The 19,394-nt window shown below is 35.8% G+C and overlaps 1 protein-coding gene and 1 long non-coding RNA gene across 4 annotated transcripts in view; one reads left to right on the forward strand and one right to left on the reverse strand.

The window, feature by feature from the left end:
- Window positions 1–19,394, reverse strand: part of LOC146995211 (uncharacterized) — a 361,401-nt gene that overhangs the window by 144,306 nt on the left and 197,701 nt on the right. The window lies entirely within an intron of this gene.
- The window catches only part of LOC118197612 (echinoderm microtubule-associated protein-like CG42247), a 31,306-nt gene that overhangs the window by 10,401 nt on the left and 1,511 nt on the right, over window positions 1–19,394 (forward strand). The window contains exons 2-4 of one of the 3 annotated variants that reach the window (XM_035369137.2): window positions 2,601–2,660; window positions 6,746–6,968; window positions 9,238–9,355. In XM_035369137.2, coding sequence (XP_035225028.1) covers window positions 2,601–2,660; window positions 6,746–6,968; window positions 9,238–9,355 — 401 coding nt within the window. The remainder of the gene's footprint in view (window positions 1–2,600; window positions 2,661–6,745; window positions 6,969–9,237; window positions 9,356–19,394) is intronic. The other 2 variants (XM_035369140.2, XM_035369138.2) reach the window with 2 other exon arrangements.

A 19,394-nucleotide genomic window follows, 5' to 3' on the forward strand; every position in this document is an offset into this window, starting at 1 on the left:
GCACATCAAGAGAGTTCTTGCAGTTAAATGGATTAAGCTTTCCGGGGAAGGAACCTATTTATGTTTGAAAAAAATTTATGTTATAATCCTAATTAGAATAGTATGCGGAGATTTTTAACAAAAGTCCTCTAGTTTCGAACTTAGAACTTGACTTTAAAGTGTAAATTTAATCAATTTCTTCTTCATTAAATTTTTATTTTACTTTTGATTTTCCTTCAGTTGTTAAGAAATTTACTTAGAAATTATTAATGACAAATTATATTCCTAATTCAAGTACTGTGACTTACTTCTAACAAAGCTGAGTTTTGATGTGAAAAAGTTAGTTTTCTTATTTTTTGTTCTAAGTTGCATTATGGTTAGTAAAGCATTAATTATCTCCGCATCTTGGCTACCTACAATTTCTGAAACTTATTTTTGATGTTGAAACAGTACCCTTCTTTCACATGTTGAGAGATTCAGAGGCAATATACTGAGTGCGTCAGAAAATGTATGCACACTTTGAACTGTCAGAGGAAAATTATTTTCCAATCTACAAGGATTCAGTTCTAGGAAAAGTAAGACTCTAGTTCAGTTTTGAAAATAAGTGTACTTTCTAGTCAAACTAAATGTTAAAAATGTTGTTGAAAGTAAATGTTCAAAATGATGGCCTTCGGCATCGATACATTTCCGAGTACCAGTCACGACTGATTCCGTACTTCGCACCAAAGTGTCCAATGGGATTTCTGCGCACACCGCTGAATCTCATTCCAAAGTATATCAAAGTTACGCCGTTTACGACAGTACACCTCATCATTTACTGTGCCCCATAACAAAAATATCCAAGTTGCGTAAGGTCTTGAGCGGAGGTCGGGTATAATTTTCTGAATGGGTTCAGGAGATGGTTACACGTGAACTGGGATTTATGGGTAGCATTGCTTGGTTAGATGAAGCATAATTTAAACTTAGTGGAACTGTGTCTGGTGTAGGCATGCGGGAGGGGGCATATCTCCTATTAGACTGACTGGGCCTTTCCGTTTTGAAGGTACTGTAATTGGAGAGAAGTACGTAACAATGCTTGCTAATTCTCTTTTCTCTTATATTCTGCAATGTATGGTAAAACCAAGGCCAAGGTTATTACCAACAAGATGGCACCCCTCCGCATTATCATAGAGATGTGCCAGCAGACCTGGATCAAATTGTACCAGGCCAGTGGATACGACACCATGGGACCAAATGAGTTTCCTCCAGACCCTGCGCCCTTGTCCAGACCTTACCAACTCTCCAGGTCTTACGCCGCTCGATATTTTCTTCTGGGCACAGTAAAAAACGGTACTGTCGTAAACCACGTAACCTTGACACTGTTTGGAATGAAATTCAAGCAGTATGCGCAGAAATCCTATAGAACACTTTGGCGGTAATTACGGAATCAGTCATGACTACTTGGAAACGTATCTATGCTGAAGACCACCAATTTGAATATGTATATAAACACCATCTGGATCATTCAGTTTGACCAAAAAGTACACTTATTTTTGAAATTGGACTATAGCCTTACTTTTCCCAGAATTTACATTGTAGATTGAAAACGAAATTTCTTGTATAGTTTTTTTCTTCTTTAATAGTAAGTTTTACATTTACAATTTAAATTACAGCTCGTCAATAGCTTTTTAGCTATTTTATTTTAATTGCACATTTTCCTAACTAGGCTTTCTTGTAAAGCTTTTTCTTGTTAATTAGTAAGTTTTACATTTACAATTTAACTTACCGCACGTCGGGAAAAGGAGCGATATAATTGAGATTTACTAACCTTTTTTAGAGTATTAAGTTGGATTATTCTATTAGTAAAATTACGTTTATAGTCTCAATTATTATCGTTTGACGAAACGCACTATAGGTATTAACTTGATTCGACTTTTGAGCTGCTTTTCCCTTGATAAAACCGGCTCAAACTTCGAGCCGGACTATTTACCATTTATTGCAATTTTTTGTACATATTTGCTGTGTATTTGAAATGTATTTAATTTTTCCAAGAGTTTTTTTTAATTGTTTGTGCGTTAAAATTTCTTAATTTTTCCTCCCCCTTTTTGATTTTGAAGTCACCTCGATTTGTAATTTTTACATTTAGTTTTTACGAGATAGCCCTTACTACTTTAATGTTGTTTCTAGTTGTTACATGATTTTACATTTTTGCTAAGGAACTATAGTGTCGAATGTATTTTTTAGCATTAGCCTTTTAACTTTCCTCTTATTTATAAAATTTTAAAAAAATTTTTCAGCTCAATGCGCAAAATTCTTAACCACTAAATTCATGTTTTCTTGCTACTTTCGTTAAGAAAAGAGGTACATTGTGTAATACTTTCATACAGAAAAATTATATACTATATAAATTAATATAATTTATAATAAATCTAATCTACAATTTTACAAAAAATTACATCATTAATGCAATTAATAAAATATATTTAGAAAGCCGTATATTACGTTACCCTTGTACAGACTAATCGTTTGAGCATTTTCTCAAAAATAGTCTATTAAATTCCTGCTTCCAGAGTTTGTTCTTTCTACGAAACTGAAATACTGCATTTAGACTATATAATAAATATATCTGTTTACTTTAATAGGCCAGTAACAAGAAGAATTCAAGAGTTAAATCCCAGCCAAAATTCAAATTTAGATTTCAGGTAAGAATTCACATTGTTACTCATACTTTACGAGGCATTTACATTATTAAGAAAGAAAATGAAATGAGTCTAAATGATTATTCGGAGCAGGAAGATCAGAATATACCGAGTATATGGGTTTCAGAATAATGTTAAAAATATTCTTCATAAACGAATGATTAGGATTTAGGTACATATTTAAAGTTTGAACAATATTGGTACAATGGTGTCAAATGTAATAAAGCTTTAACATTAAGCACTCATAATTTTGTTGCGATTTTTTTCAGAGCAATAAGAAGCATAAGTATTATTAGAGAATTTTAGGAAATCAATAGAAGAATAATCCTACATTTACATAAGTATCATCATAAATGCACTACAGATCTTAATTTTAAAATATGAAGATAACATTGTTTGGCTGCTTCCAACCAGTACTAAAATATCGTTCTTTATATAAATCTGTATTTTCATTACATAAAATGACAGGTGTAGTAACTAAATTTTTAATGTAATTCTAAAGATTAGCATTTGTAGTTCTCTTTGAGGCTCCGGGAACCAATCAACAAGTCCTGGTGTTGGAGAATCATCATCCACCGCGTTTCTTTAGTTCGGGCGCCACTGTAAAGACATTAAATATTTTTGAAAGCAGAAGAGATGATAAATGAGAAATGCCCTTGCCGGGAATCGAACCACGGATTCCAAAAAATTTGTCGAGTTATACGGTATATCGAGATATCGGGAGTCGAGTTTGCTGGACCTTTACAGCAATAAGTTTAGACACTTATCTAAAAATTATTGTCTATATTATCTGTAGTAATGTTTATAATAATAATAATAATCTATGAGATTATAATTATCGTTTATCTATAGTAAAATAACCTTGTAGAGCTATTAGGTTATTTGGAAGCAAGACACTTGAAAAATGAGCAACGCCTTCTTCCGGAATCGAACTACGGACCTCTGGAATACCCGCCTAGCGTGCTGACCACTACATCACGAAGACATGCTAAGAAGGCGGGAGGAATACCTTATAAATTAAACATCCGAGCGTTCTCCGTTATCCGAGGCCAGGCGCAACGATGCAGCAACCAGCAGCGCCATCTACTGTACAGATCAGGGTGGCGCTTTAAAATTGAAAGTTGAGAAGAATATCTCATTATTATGAAAACGTTATGAGGCTGTCTGAAATAGTATGCTCAGTATCTATACTGTCAATTCTCTCTTTCCGTTTTCCTGGCGGAATGCTAATTTTAGCTCGAGCGTATTTAAATGAAATAGAAAGAAAGTATTTAAAAAGGGAGGCTTTAGATTGTTTAGAAAGAGCGTGTTCCGCCTGTTAAAGATCACGCTGCTGGTTGAATGTCAACGACAGCTTTCTGTCTTCGGCGTTGCTTTCTCACCCCGGTGTAGGTTTGAGCCATTTTGCGCGTTAAACATTTCTTTATAGCCTTTGATAATGTATGACTTAGATTTGATTTAAGTTTGAAATTCCTTAGTTTTGAATTTCGCCATAAATGTTGGCTGGTTTAGCAAGCACAAAAATTGCTTTCTGTTCAACTATATTGAGGCTTAATAAAGGGTCTTTAACACTTTTCTTACGTATCTGTTGTGATTAACCAGACATAGCGATAAGTCGTTCACATCTCTGCAAGAGTCTTGACTTAGTGGATGCTACCCAAGGCAGCGAGACTCTGCAAAGTTACATTTTTGATTTTTCATGATGACTCTCTCAAGCAGCGTAAGCTTTACTATATATATAATTGGTTGACAATATCGTAATTGCAGACCATTAACTTACAAACGGTACCATGCAGGCTGACTGAAGGACTTTACACCTTACAAGGTATTTATCTTTTACTTTACAAGGTATTTATCTTTTTACTTTACACCTTATAAGATATTTATCCCGCTTTCTTAACATGCCTTCGTGGTGCAATGGTGAGCACACTCGGCGGCGCGTATTTGAGAGTTCCCAGGTTCGAGTCCCGGCGAGGGCATTATTCATTTTTCAAGGTTTCCCGCTTCCAAATAACCTAATGTCTCTACAGTGACGCCCGAACTAGAAAAGGCGGGGGATGATGATTCTCCACCACCAGGATTTGGCGATTGGTTCCCCTAACCCTCCGTTTCTCTATCACAAGGATTTGAAGATTGGTTTCCCTAATTCCCAGACGCCCTTTAAAAGGGGAGAATATTTAAGGTATTTCTCCCGCCTTCTTAGTATGCCTTCGTGGTGTAATGAACAGCACACTGGGCGTGTATTCGAGAGGTCTGAGGTTCGAGTCCCGGAGAGAGCATCGCTCAGTTTTCAAGTCTCCTGCTTCCACATAACCTAATGTCTCTACAACCTAACAAACTCGTATACACTGGACCTATTCACGAATATGTTCCAAAGAATTTCTTGTAAGACTTAAGACATTAGCCATCTTGGTTCGCGATACTTCCCAGTTATAGAATGAAAACCATTACAGAAAGAACACACGTTTAAAATTTATGTGTCCGTGGCTTATGAAAAACACAGAGAACAAACACACTGAAGAATTGAATCTGATGTAAAACAAGTAAGCATCAAGTCAATCATATAAAGTGAAATGATGGAACAACTCAACACCTGTAGCAAAGGGGGAAAATTTGAAATAGTATATTCTTCGGTCAGGAGACATTACCAAGACTTTGTTGTAGCCTTTACATCAAAGCTGAGTCATGCATGTCGCTAAATTATAAATTTCTGAGCAGAATAAAAGGTCATTAAAACTATTAATGTCTAGAGGACAAATATTTCTTCCTTTCCCGGGGAATATGCATTCTCATTTTTCATTTCTTTACAATAAGATGCCACCCGCTTTAACAAAATAACGTCGAGAAGTGAGTCCATAAGACTTCCATACTGATAAATACTGATACTTACTGATAAATGCGTTTCGAGGAGCAAGTTTTGTAGCTGGAAGAACTTTAAGAACATATTTAGAGTTTGAGAAAATGATAGATTCTGAAAAAGAGGATTTACGACAGCAAAACTGTTGCACCTTTTTCGAGATTTTTTAAAACAATTAGAACAAGTAATATTTAAAAAAAATAAGCCTTATTCCTACTTAGGTTAACAAAGAAAAATTTTATTTCAGTTACTTTTTATTAACATTTTTTCGTTTCTAATTTATGAAGCTGTTGGCGGTCTATAATTTCTCGTTCTATTTATCTCTTGTAATGCTTCATTATTGAAAGGAACCTTTCCAGTGAGTTTCGAGCAGTGCAGTTCTTCCATTAATATTCCATCTAATGATTTCACACAATTCCAGGCGACATATGCTTGACCTGCTGAGAAGAGGTTTCGTTCTAGATATATTACCGCATAATCTACGGTGCTTAATAAGCGAGGGACATTTTAAAGAGTTATAGTTTAAACATATAAATATTATCACGTTAACATAGAAATAGGAGAATTTTCGATACATATTGGGACATTCCATCCGCTTCGTCCAACTCTATAAAACTGCAATTCTTTAATTCCATACACTTCAAAAATCTTTAGAACTCTGTCTTACTGTTGCCACTTATTTTTGTTAAATATTACAATCCCATTGATCGCGGTCTTGTACTATTATTTATAAGTTGTTATAAAATTAATTTTTACAGTACGGGAGAATTCCTAATAAACGGTCATTATTCGTAAGTTTTAATATGTGAATTATGGGAAATTTTAATGTGTGAAATTTTAAATATGGGAAATTTTAAATTTTAGTTATATTTAATATGTGAAAAAACCGTATTAACATCAAGTGTCATCCACTGCAAGTTTAAAAAATGTATCTGAACTTGAGTGGATGAATAAAAAGTATTTTATCAACGATTGAAAATTTGAACAAGATATAGGAAGAGCTAATAGTAGGAATTTAATAATAAAAAAATTGCTGTTTACATCTATGTACTATTAATGTGTATTTTATTTTAAAATCAAAACCATAATGAATTTTAAAATTAATATCAGTCACCGCTATTTAGTTTTCAGTTTAAAGTTTTGCCTTGTAATCGCTTTTCAGAATCCAGTATAAGAATAAAAAATATAATAAAGTGTGTAAAATATAATGTGATGTACTGGCTCTTTGCAGACAGCATCAGGATGTCAAAGACCCTAGTCCCGAAGGTTGGTCTCTTCCAGGATCGAGAGAGAGCTGTGTAGTTACCGTTGTCAACCGAAAAGAACCTTCCCGACGGAGTCGCGTACTTCTAAATTTGAAAACAAAGCAGAGTTGGGAAGACGTATTAAGAGACATGGGACAAGCTGTTGGAATCAACCGCGTGACACGCATGCTCACGCCTTGGGGTGAGGAGGTGAGTTTAATATCACTTTACTCGCACATACCATGTACTGAAAATTTAGTTTAAGTGGAGAAAATATTTTTAAAATATAAGCAATAAAACATCTGAAAGCGTTCAGAGAGCATATTTTACATTTATACGTACAAGCTTACATCACATCTATACGTACAAGTTTACATTACATTTATACGTACCAGTTTACATTACATTTATACGTACAAGTTTCGAGAGCATTTGAGCTAAAAATATTTAAAAAAAGCATGCATTTAAATAGATAGTTTTGCGGTAGAGATGAAAATGTTTCATTTCGTACAGTGTTGGGACTGCTAGCTTTGAAATCGTTGCGTTTTGTAATAAAAAATTTGTTAAAGTTTTACATAATATGAAAAAGATAATGAAACAAATTCGAAATACACAATTCGGGTTTCTAGGTGCCCATATTCGGGTGGAGGACTACGTTATTCAAAATTTGATGGCTGTAGGTACCGCCGTTGTTTCCCAGTGCGAGAAACATACGTACCTTCATGCAGATTATTCATTATTAAATTTCTTTAAATATAATACAATGCGAAAATTTGAAAAGTGGTTTAACGCTTTAAGCGATTCGACGCTAATGCCGTTTCCAGACTAATAGCCCTTCTGGGCTAGTAATGCAATAGCAATTGAAATTAGAAATGCATTTGAATTTTAACAAATTGAATTTGAAGGAAGAAGTATTTGAAGATTGGACTTAAAATTAACAAAGATTTCGAGTTCTATATATCTATATTTATTTCCTTTTATTGAAAATTTTGATTCATAAGTAATCTACTGTACTGTGAAAATTATGAATTTATGTAACATTTAAATGTTACGCATACTTACCCAACGACAAAGAATTTAATGTGAATTTGAATGAGTGAACTGACATTAGGTGGACAGAAATAATAAGGTGCTCATGGCACGTCCTGTTGCGATCCCGAACAAAGAAAGTTCAATACTTAGCTCAAAGAAACGGCGCAATTTATTTTTAATTATTTCTTTCTCTCTAAATTATATGTCTCTACACCTACAGTCAGAATTAAACTATAGTGAGGCATAATTCTTTGCCAGTTTGAATTACTTATTTCTTTAATGAAAGTTTAGTTGTGAAAAATGAGACTTTTATTAAGTTTATTAAGTTAGTAAAGAACATGATTTCAATTTAAACGGTTTAAAGTCTCAGTGAATTGATTAGAAAGAAACATATTACCGTTTTCTAGTTGATCAACTTGGTTTGAAGCTTCAAAACACTTTTGACTTGAAAAGTTCTGTTTGAAGCTTTAAACAGAGAAGATTAACGAAAATGTTTTGGTACTCTGTAATTTCCCCATTTTTCCTGTGGTAATGTATTTAGTTTATCACTTGCCTTTTCTTATGTATTTCACTTTCACAACATGTTTCAGGAAAATGATAGGATGCTTTCAAATATTTAAGGTGCTTTTGTTGATTTTTAATTTCATGCTAATTTGAATATATATATACGTGTGTGTGTGTGTGTGTATTTTTTCTTATATATATACTATATGTAAGAAAAAGTGTGTAGAAGACAAATTACGATTTAAATTAGCAATAGACCTTTGCTGCTTAATTTGGTATCGCCCCTCTCTATTCAAAAAATAGTAATTTTTTTCTACACTACGTTATTTCCAGACTAATCCATGTCATATGACTCCTACATAACACTGGTGATGTAAATGGAACTAAAACAACTAATAATAATTTTACAGTAGTATGAATTATCCAACCAAAATTAACTCACTCTGAATTACCATTTCATCTTAATCGCAACTGCACTTGCTTTCTACATTTCCGCCTAGCTGCACTGCTGCTTGATGCTCTCCACTTACTGCAAACTATGAAAATATTAAACATTTTAAAATAGCCAGAAGTTGTTTGTGCCCGCAACATGGTTTTTTAAAATACAAATGAATATTTAATCTGCTTTGACTGCTATATTGCTCTTCATTATTGATCTACATTCTACATTTCTACGCCATCAATATTTGTACGTATCTGTGCATTCAATTTTTCTACAGCATCATTGCGTCTAAGAGTACTTAATTACGATGAGTCGACAGGATCTCACGGAGAACTTCTTTTGATGCAAATCTGAGTCATACCTAGTTTTAATTTCTACGTTTATAATCGAAGCTCTAAGGTTTTTTTCATTACCTATATATATAAGAAAATGACGCGTTTTTAAGGAAAAATTAAAAACAAGCTATTAAACATCTCAAACTTTTTTTCTTATTTTGTGCAGGTGAGAAGTTTCTCCCATCTAAAGAACGATTTTAGTGAAGTTGAAACATTTTATCTCGACAATGAATTGAACAAAAGCATTTCTCTTCGTAGATCAAACAGTGATTCCAATATCAAAGGTAAGGAAAAAACATTTAATTCGCATCTCTCAGTAAATCGATCTGTCAAGACGACTGGAAATTCTCTGAATTGGTGAAAGTGTTTTAATATCATATCTAAATTGGTAAATGTCCAAAATATACTTCAGTTTTTCATCCGACTTTTTTTTTTTTTTTTTTTTTTTTTTTTTTTTTGAGAAAATGTTTTGGAAACTTGGTTACCTTTCCTTCCATATTCAACAAAACAGAACATTGACACTCATAAGATTTTAAAGTAAACACGACTTTTATTTCCTATGATGGCAGCCGAAAATATTGTTGCGTGCGTACGGGTTCGTTATGAAATGAATGCACAAGTCCGATGAAAAAAAATGAACAAAAATTTATTATTATCACAACAAAAATGCTTAAATTTTCTCAAATTATCACGCAGTATTACAATATCTCACAGTAGTTTTCTTTTAACTACTCAAATGTCCAATAGAACGTAATTCAAAACAGCTAAAGAACGCTAATCCACGAATTCGCTACAATCAACAACAGTAGTTTTTTTAAACAACAACAAACTAAGCAACTACTACAAACTGAGATGTTTTCCTCCTTTTATAAGATTTTAAAATCACGCGCTAGAATTTTCCAGTACTTTCTCGAAATCAAAAAGAGATATTTATTTATTTAATGCACGCGCTCTTGTATTTTCAATTTTCCGGCTTAGCTTTCTTTTAATATTCGTCACGCGCTGCACTGCGCGAGAAATAAAACCAATTAATTTATAATTGAACTAATATTAGCTTTTTAAATACCAAATTCGTAACACTACCCCCTTCCCAAGGACTGCACGTCCCGGGCAGTACAATCCCTGGACAGGAAGCTAAATTTACAACTGTGGCATAAATGCAACTGAGGCATAAACATTACATTACAATATCAAACAATATAAACAATAAATGCAATAACTAACTTGAACAAATCAAATGCTATCAAATACTAAATACAAAACAAATACTAAATACAAATCAAATACTAAATACAAATCAAATACTAAATGCAAATCAAATACTAAATACAAATCAAATCAAATACACATTTATAAACAAAATAGACCATGGTCTTATACTATTTACAATTATTTACATTATGTACTATGGCCATAGTAATGTGCTAACCTGTCGTAATGAACGACTTTAGGTTTAGAGTTCGAAGACTTACGAATCCGAACCACGACGTCATTCAGCCTGTTTAGGACTGTGTACGGGCCATCCCAAGGTGACTGTAATTTCGGACAAAGTCCTTTCCGTCGAGTCGGATTCCACAGCCACACCTTGTCTCCTTCGTGGAATTGATGTTCAGTAGCTCTTGTGTCGTATCGGGTCTTCATCTTCTCCGTCGCCAAGTTGACTCGCTCTCGTGCAAAGTTGTGCATCACTTCAAACCGGGCCTGGAGATCTTGAATATATTCCTCAGACGATGAAGGAGCATCCGGAGGGCGGCCAAACAATAGATCACAAGGCAGACGAAGATCACGACCGAAGAGCATTTGTGATGGAGAATAGCCGGTAGTGTCGTGGACAGCACTGCGGTAAGCCAGTAAAAAGAGTGGTAATTTCTTGTCTCAGTCCTGTTGGTTTCTGGAAACCACTAATGAGAGGTTATTAAGGATGGTTCGATTGAACCTCTCTACCATGCCGTCCGACTGGGGATGCAATGGCGTCGTTTGAGTTTTGTCAATGCCGAGTAGTTTGCATAGTTCTTTGATTACTGCCGAGGTAAAATTCCTTCCCTGATCGGAATGTAACTGAAGAGGCACTCCGAACCTGGAAATCCAGTGCTGTATCATTACCTCAGCTACTGTGACAGCCTCTTGATCAGGAACAGGGTACGCTTCAGGCCACTTGGTGAAGTAATCAATGACAACGAGTATGTATTTGTTGCCATCAGCAGTTCGTGGCAGAGGTCCTAAGATGTCAAAGGCGATACGTTCAAAAGGCGCCCCTACGTTGTAACGTTGCAGCTTGCCTCGGCTGCGTCTCTTCGGTCCTTTCCGACCTGCACAGGCATCGCAGGATCGGCACCACTTTTGCACGTCATCCTTTGCATTATTCCAGTAAAAGCGCTCACGAACTCTCTGTAAGGTCTTCATTATTCCAAAGTGACCTCCCGTAGGGCTGTTATGTAGTTCTTTAAGGACATCAGGAATGCGGGATCTTGGAAGTATCAGCTGCCATCGGAACGTCTTCCCATCATCCGATTCAAATTTCCGGTATAAGACGCCGTTTCGAATGTGAAGTGAATCCCAGAGTGCCCAATACTGTTTGGTTGTAGGACTACAGATAGAAATGTCCTGCCAGGTAGGTTTTCTGGTTGATGACTCCATTAAATCAATTATCGGTTTAATGTCGTGGTCTTCCAGCTGGTCTTTCCTGACTTCATCATCACTCCACGGTTCTCGATCAGCCGATGTTGATGTTGTAATTTGTCTTGCGACCGGAGTCAGCAGATCGTATTTCGCTTCCACCCTGGAACAATATCGGCAGCTTTCTTGGCAAGATCTTCTAGACAGGGCGTCGGCGTTTCCGTGTGATGATCCCTTACGATGACGGATAGTGATGTCATATTCTTGGAGTCTCTGTATCCACCTGGCTATTTGACCCTCAGGATTCTTGAAATTTAAAAGCCAGGTCAATGATGCATGATCGGTGCGAAGCAGGAATTTTCTGCCATATAGATAGTGATGGAACTGTTCTACGGCTTTGACTATGGCGAGCAACTCTTTCCTGGTGACACAATAATTCCTCTCCGGTTTAGACAAGCACTTGCTCCAGTAGGCCACTACACGTTCTTGGCCGTCTATTTCTTGGGACAAAACAGCACCGACACTTTCATTGCTCGCGTCGGTGTCCAGAATAAATGGTCGGTCGAGCTGAGGATACGTGAGGATTGGAGCAGATGTTAAAGCCTCCTTTAAGTTGTTAAATGCATCCTCGCATTCTTTTGTCCACAAGAATCTTTGTTTGCTCTCTGTCAGCTTGTGAAGGGGTCTTGCGATGGAAGAAAAGTCCTTCACGAATCTCCTATAGTAGGTGCAAAGCCCTAGGAAGCTTCTCAGCTGATGGACATTTTCAGGACGTTTCCAGGATTTAACCGCTGATACCTTTTCAGGATCCGTGCGCACACCTTCTGCAGAGATGACATGTCCCAGGTAAGTAACTTCCTTTCGGAACAATTTGCATTTAGCGGGACTCAGCTTCAGATTGGCTTCTTTCAGTTTCTGAAGCACCTTCCTAAGATTTTCTAAATGTTCTTCAAAACTCTTTCCGACGATGATGATGTCGTCCAGGTATATCAGGCAGGCTTCGTAGGAAAGACCTTTCAAAACAGTCTCCATAAGACGTTCGAATGATGCCGGCGCATTACACAGTCCAAACGGCATCACCTTGAATTGCCAAAGCCCTTGTCCCGTAGTAAATGCCGTCTTTTCTCGATCTTCAGGCTGTATTTCTACCTGCCAATACCCACTCTTTAAATCAAGTGTTGAGAACCACTTGCTTCCAGAAAGAGTGTCTAGAATGTCGTCAATTCTAGGAAGAGGGTAACTGTCTTTCTTCGTAACATCATTCAACCGGCGATAGTCAACGCAAAATCTTGTTGAGCCGTCTTTCTTTCTGACGAGAACGATGGGAGATGCCCATGGACTCGCTGAAGGCTCGATGACATCGCCTTCTTTCATATCTTTTAACAGTGTTCGCACCTCTTCCTGTTTAGCAAACGGTAGACGTCTTGGATGTTGCTTGATCGGGGGATGATCGCCGGTATCTATTCTATGTTGTGTCAAACTAGTTCGACCCACGTCAGAAGACGAGCAGGAGAAAACAACTTGAAGATCTTTGATGACGCGATCGGCAGCATTCTTCTCTTCATCGTTCAATTGCGCATTCTGCAATAACTCCGATGTAATGCTCTCTGATGAGGACACGGATTCTTGGATATTGCTCTTTCTTTCAACGCTGGTTACTGGAGTACATGCTGCAACCACGTCGCCTTTCTTAATAACTCTCGCCTTCTCAGTTACATTGGCAACTCTCACCGGGATAACCATTCTCGATAGGTCGACGAGTGTTGAGGCTACTAGTACTCCTTTCGGGCTATTACAGTTATTGGGATATTTTATGATGCCGTAGCGTAAATCTCTGTTTTCGGCTATAGATCCAGGGAGTAAAATTTCTGTTCTTGCGGTATTGTGATATTGTCTTGTGCTATGATTCTGTGGACAGATTTAACTTCTTCATTATTAATTCCAAATAACGTTATGTCCTCAGACGCAGAATGCAATTCGTTATTTTTAAAGTCCAAGGAAAAATTGTATTTCCTTAGAAAGTCCAATCCGAGTATGCAAGAATCAGTGATCTCTGCTACATATGCCGTGTGATGGTAAGCGGCACTTCCAAACGTGATGTTACCATTTACTTTCCCATTGATGTCGATCTTCTCACCGGACACAGTCTGTAGGGTAACGCAGAACGGCGTCCAGATAAGTTTGCTTTCCAGTTGTTGAGCCAAATCTTTTCGGATGATGGTAACGTTGGCTCCTGTGTCTATCGTCATATTGCAGGGGACTCCGTTAATATGTCCTATTATGAAAAGTCCATTACTGCCGCCTCTCACTGCAGAAATCTGAAGCGCTTTAAACTGGGGCTTTTCATTATCTGGCAACCTCCGCCCCGCGAGAAGGCCACTAATTAGTTTCCCTGCTGCTTGTTAGAAGCGGTCTTAACATCCGTACCCTGGAGTATTCTGCAGTTTCGTCGTATGTGTCCTTCAGCACCGCAGTTCCAGCACTTAACGGTCGGTTTCTTCTCACCAATATTCCGTCTCAAGGAGTTCAGTTGTCTAGTTAAATCGTCTAGACGAGCGGTGACTTGATCCCCTGGCTCCTGGACTTGAGCAGCTCTGACTGGGTGGCGGTCTCGATGAGTGGCTTGCTGGGCTGCCTCGAATTTCATGGCGTACACTAGAGCGCTTTTTAAATCTTTTACATCCGCCATTCGTAGAGCTTTTTGTATTTCGGTATCCCGGATGCCATCGATGAAATATTGCAGGGACAGGATTTCCCTTGTTTCTGTCGGGCACTCCGAAAAGGCGTGATGTGACAGCCTTTCAACATCCGTGGCGAGCTCCTGAAGTGATTCAGTGGGCTTCTGTTGACGGGATTTTAATTGAAGCCTGCTGTAGTCTTTTAAACATTTCTCGCCAAAGCGCAGCTCCAAAGCGCCGGACAGAGCTTCGAAATCTAACCTTTTGTTTTCGGGAAGAGTCTGAAGGATATCCGCTGCGTCGGCTCTTAAAGAAGCGGCGAGATGACAGGCCTTAGCTTGGGAATCCCATCCATTCGCATCCGCAACGATAGAAAACTGGGTCTTGTACACTTGCCAGGATGTCTTCCCATCATATGTGGATAGCTTCAGAAATGGACGAGCAGGCATCGGTAAGAATTTAAAATCATCATTCTTGCTCCCTGCCGTCACTACGAATTTCTTTAACGTTTCCATTTCTTTGGCAACTGCAGAAACTCTCTCATCAATTTGTTGTTCGACTTGGTGTTGGACGGCACAAACTCTTCCTTCAATTCGTTCCTCCACAGCCGAAACTCTCCCTTCTATATGTTCTTTTACAGAAGAAACTTTTTTTTCTATTTCTTCTTTCACCGAAGAAACTCTTTCTTCAATTTGATCTTTTACGAAAGAAACTTTTTCTTCAATTTGTCCAACTTTATTTTCAACTGTGTCAATTCTGCCTTCCATAGCTTCAAATTTATTTTCTATTATGCAGGTAATTTCTCTTTTCATTTCTTCTTGACATGCTTCAATCTTTTCTTGACCAGCTTGAACGGCTTTCATTTCGTCCTTAACGGATTCCTGGCCCAATTTCATTTCTTCCTTAACGGATTCCCGGCCCAATTTCATTTCTTCCTTAACGGATTTGACGGCCCCTTCCATCTTTTCTTGGAAAGCAGCAAATGCAGTCATCATTTGCCTGAATTGTTCTTCCATCGCTCTTGTTATTGGCATTCAAATCCCACTTCTGACACCAAAAATTGTTGCGTGCGTACGGGTTCGTTATGAAATGAATGCACAAGTCCGATGAAAAAAAATGAACAAAAATTTATTATTATCACAACAAAAATGCTTAAATTTTCTCAAATTATCACGCAGTATTACAATATCTCACAGTAGTTTTCTTTTAACTACTCAAATGTCCAATAGAACGTAATTCAAAACAGCTAAAGAACGCTAATCCACGAATTCGCTACAATCAACAACAGTAGTTTTTTTAAACAACAACAAACTAAGCAACTACTACAAACTGAGATGTTTTCCTCCTTTTATAAGATTTTAAAATCACGCGCTAGAATTTTCCAGTACTTTCTCGAAATCAAAAAGAGATATTTATTTATTTAATGCACGCGCTCTTGTATTTTCAATTTTCCGGCTTAGCTTTCTTTTAATATTCGTCACGCGCTGCACTGCGCGAGAAATAAAACCAATTAATTTATAATTGAACTAATATTAGCTTTTTAAATACCAAATTCGTAACAATATAATATTATGATAACATACAGTATATGAATTGGTGCAAGAAACAATTCAAAAATCGTTTGGCTGACCCGAAAAATTAGTATGTATGATACTGATTTTTGCACCATTTTAGAAATGAATGAATTGATGTCATCTGCAAGCACTTAATTGTACTTAAAAATTAATTCAAAATCTGTATATAATAGGTATTAATTAATGAAACCTACCATGTTATTTTTATTTTAAGTTCACTGTTTCACTAAGCCTCGGAATGGAGGGTCTCGAATATGTTAACAAGGTTCATTCATCAGATTTCTTACAGACAGAGGAGTTAAATAATTTAGAACAAAATCAACTTCTCGTGAACTAAATCTAATATAATGCCATTTAGGAAATTCATCGTGTACTATTATTACAGTTTCTTCATTATGCTGTTAAAAAATTTAACTAACCAAGACGCATTTGTCTGAAGATAATTTATGGTAATTTGCTCAAGAGAAACGAGTTTAAGAAAGAATTTATCCTTAAAAGCAACTGAAATCAGCTCTTGAACAACAAATCATTCATTCAAATGACAGAAAAGGCTGTAACGAAATTCTTTTAATGCTAATTTAAAGAAAAATTTTTCAGGAGCTCTAAAGATATTAATGAAGATCTTTCAAATTATTTCAATTTATTTAGTCAAAATAAATAAATAAATATTTCAGTTTATTTAGTCAAAATTTCAAAATATGTTTCATTTTATTTAGTCTAAATTTTAAAAGCTGTTTCAGAATTTAGTCTTCATTGCTGAAACAAGGACTTTTACATAGCCCCAGAATGAAACAAAGTCTTTTACATAGCCCCAGAAGTAAAATGCATACGGTATTAAATCCGGCGATGTTTTTCTTTGTTTTCTTAATATGATTCTTGGCAGAATTGCATGAAAGGATTTCACGTGTTGCCAGTACCGTTGATAGGACCATGTTAAATAGAATTTAAGAGGAACTGGGCTATCATATTTATGTATGCCGTATGACCAAGGCTTCACACATAGAACGCCTGTAAAGACTGCAAATAAAACTTGAATCATTTCTGTATATAGTGCAATGTTTCTTTTTGCTGTATTTGTCTTAGTTTTTTTATTATACCCTTCTGAAATCCCGAATGGAGTAATAAATATCCTGATAGACGTCTACGACCTACGGTTGTGAAAATAAAAGTTTAATAAGGACGATTGTAGACATGATGCATATTACTTATCTCTTGTTTTTTAAGAAATTTTAAAATTTTATTATTTTTAAATAATTATGTGAGTCAAAAGAAAAATGTTTAATTTTGGTTCAACACAAACAGGCTGTTTGCCATTTTTTTGCTCAAATAAAATTACAATTTCCTTCTTAATTACGCATGATAGAAATGAACACAAGATTATATATTTTATTTTAGGGTATAATCAATTAAAAATTAATTTGACTGCTTTACATTTGTGCAAATATTATTGTGATCGTTGTGTGTTTAGGCAAATATATAATTCATGGTTTAATTATGTCTATAAATAAAACTTGTCTTTTATTTTAATCCAATAAAAGTATCTTCCGCTTTCAAATGCGTGATCTCCGTTGAAATAAAATACAAAAAAAAGCTATATAATTTTTCATTTACGTTATTTAGTTACCGTATATTCCAGTGTATAACGCGTATCGATGTATAACGCTCACCTATAATTTCATACTATATATTTTTTTTTAATTTTTAGGTTATTCGCCGTATAACGCGTACCCATTTCTTTACGAAAAATAAAGAAAATATGATCATGCAAAAATTAGATTTCTAGATGTACTCTGCGCAAAAAAAGAAAAAAAAGGGGGCAGTTCTATATCTCCCGTGCTACTGGGTTGATTGACGAAATTCAAATTACGTTTTTCATGTCTCGGAAGCATAACTTAGGATATATATTAGATTTATATATAGCATTGTTCTATAATAGGCGTTTCGACACAAAATTTGACTTTTCCGAAATGATATGCCAATGTTTTTCCATATTTCGATTCTACGACTCAAAATATGCCTAAATATTAAATTTTGTAACATTTGGTGCGAAATTTACGGAGAAATTAAAAATTTTATCTTGGGGCATTACATTTTCAGTTTGCGCCAAGTATAATTCACTTGGTAACTTCGTAATTTATGACAACCAATTTTCTCAAAATCTGAAAGATGACAATGCAATGCTCTCATCTTTTGAAGACATTCATTCGAAGGTTTCTCCCAGGCTATCGAAAAAGGATATACTGAAATGACAAGCGATAAGGAGAACAATATGCGTCTGTAAAGGCAGGAAATGCCTGTGGGATTAAATAATTCTGCAAGGAGGGTAAGCTTTATTTAATGCCGGTGTGCACAAGAATGTTATTCTAGGCTTTGAAGAAAGGACTCGTACGAATGCATATCCAACCCGAATGAATTCGCGGAATTAGGAATCAGACGTTTTCTTTCCGTAGACATTTGAAATCGTGATTTTGAAGTGAACCTGGAAGGCTATAGTAAATAGCATACGCTTTAATTGAAATACAGTTGATTTAGTGTTACTTTTAGCAGCAGATGTGGCTCCTTCCAAACGAAACAAACATAGTACTGGTTTCAGGAACAAAGTTATTCAGTTTGGGAAAGGAAATGGAAATCGTGCTGCAGCAAGGATGTTTAGTTTTGGTGAAAGCTCGAAATGTTAATGAAAGAAAAATGAAATCACAAAAATTAATATGCCGAAGAACGATTGGGCTTTGCGTAAAGGAGTAACGAAATGGTCTACTCTTAGAAGATAACACTGTGAAAAACCTGGGTCCCATTAAATCGTCAGAATCACCAGAAAAAGCATTTAGGTACACTGCTGGTAAAACAATGGTACAGTTCTATATTTCCCGTTCTACTTGGCCGATTGACAAAATTCAATTTGCGTTTTTCATGACTCGAAAGGTCGACTTCAGATATATATTAGATTTATATATAGCATTGTTTTAATATGGGTATTTTGACACAAAATCGCCCTTTTTCTGAAATGACGTGTCAATTTTTTTCCGTATTTCGATTCGACGACCCAAATTATTCCAAGCTGGTACGTTTTGTAAACATCGCACGAGTGGTTTTTAAAAAAATTGCCCTCAAAATTTTAGCCCCTCGATGTTAATTGAATTTTATATACATTTATTAATATATATCCTTTTTTGTATTAAACTTACTTGATTCCTTCTTCCAGATTTCGAAATTTAGCGTTATCCAAATATAATTCGCGCATTTTTTATGATTTATTTTTAAATTTGTAATTTAAAATATTTTTTACAAATTGTTTGAAAACTTCTTGTATTATAACCTATAAAATTTTTACATCATCCTGAAGTACAGATCTGTAGATATATCTCTAAGCACACCTGCAAAAATTAAGAGTTTTCTATTCAAAATTTTCTATGATATACGTGAATATACATATTGGAACGTTTGGAAATTTGGCA

The sequence above is a fragment of the Stegodyphus dumicola genome, chromosome 10 (assembly GCF_044657685.1).
Source record: "Stegodyphus dumicola isolate Sdum_Otavi_A_Nest chromosome 10, ASM4465768v1".
NCBI lineage: Eukaryota > Metazoa > Arthropoda > Arachnida > Araneae > Eresidae > Stegodyphus > Stegodyphus dumicola.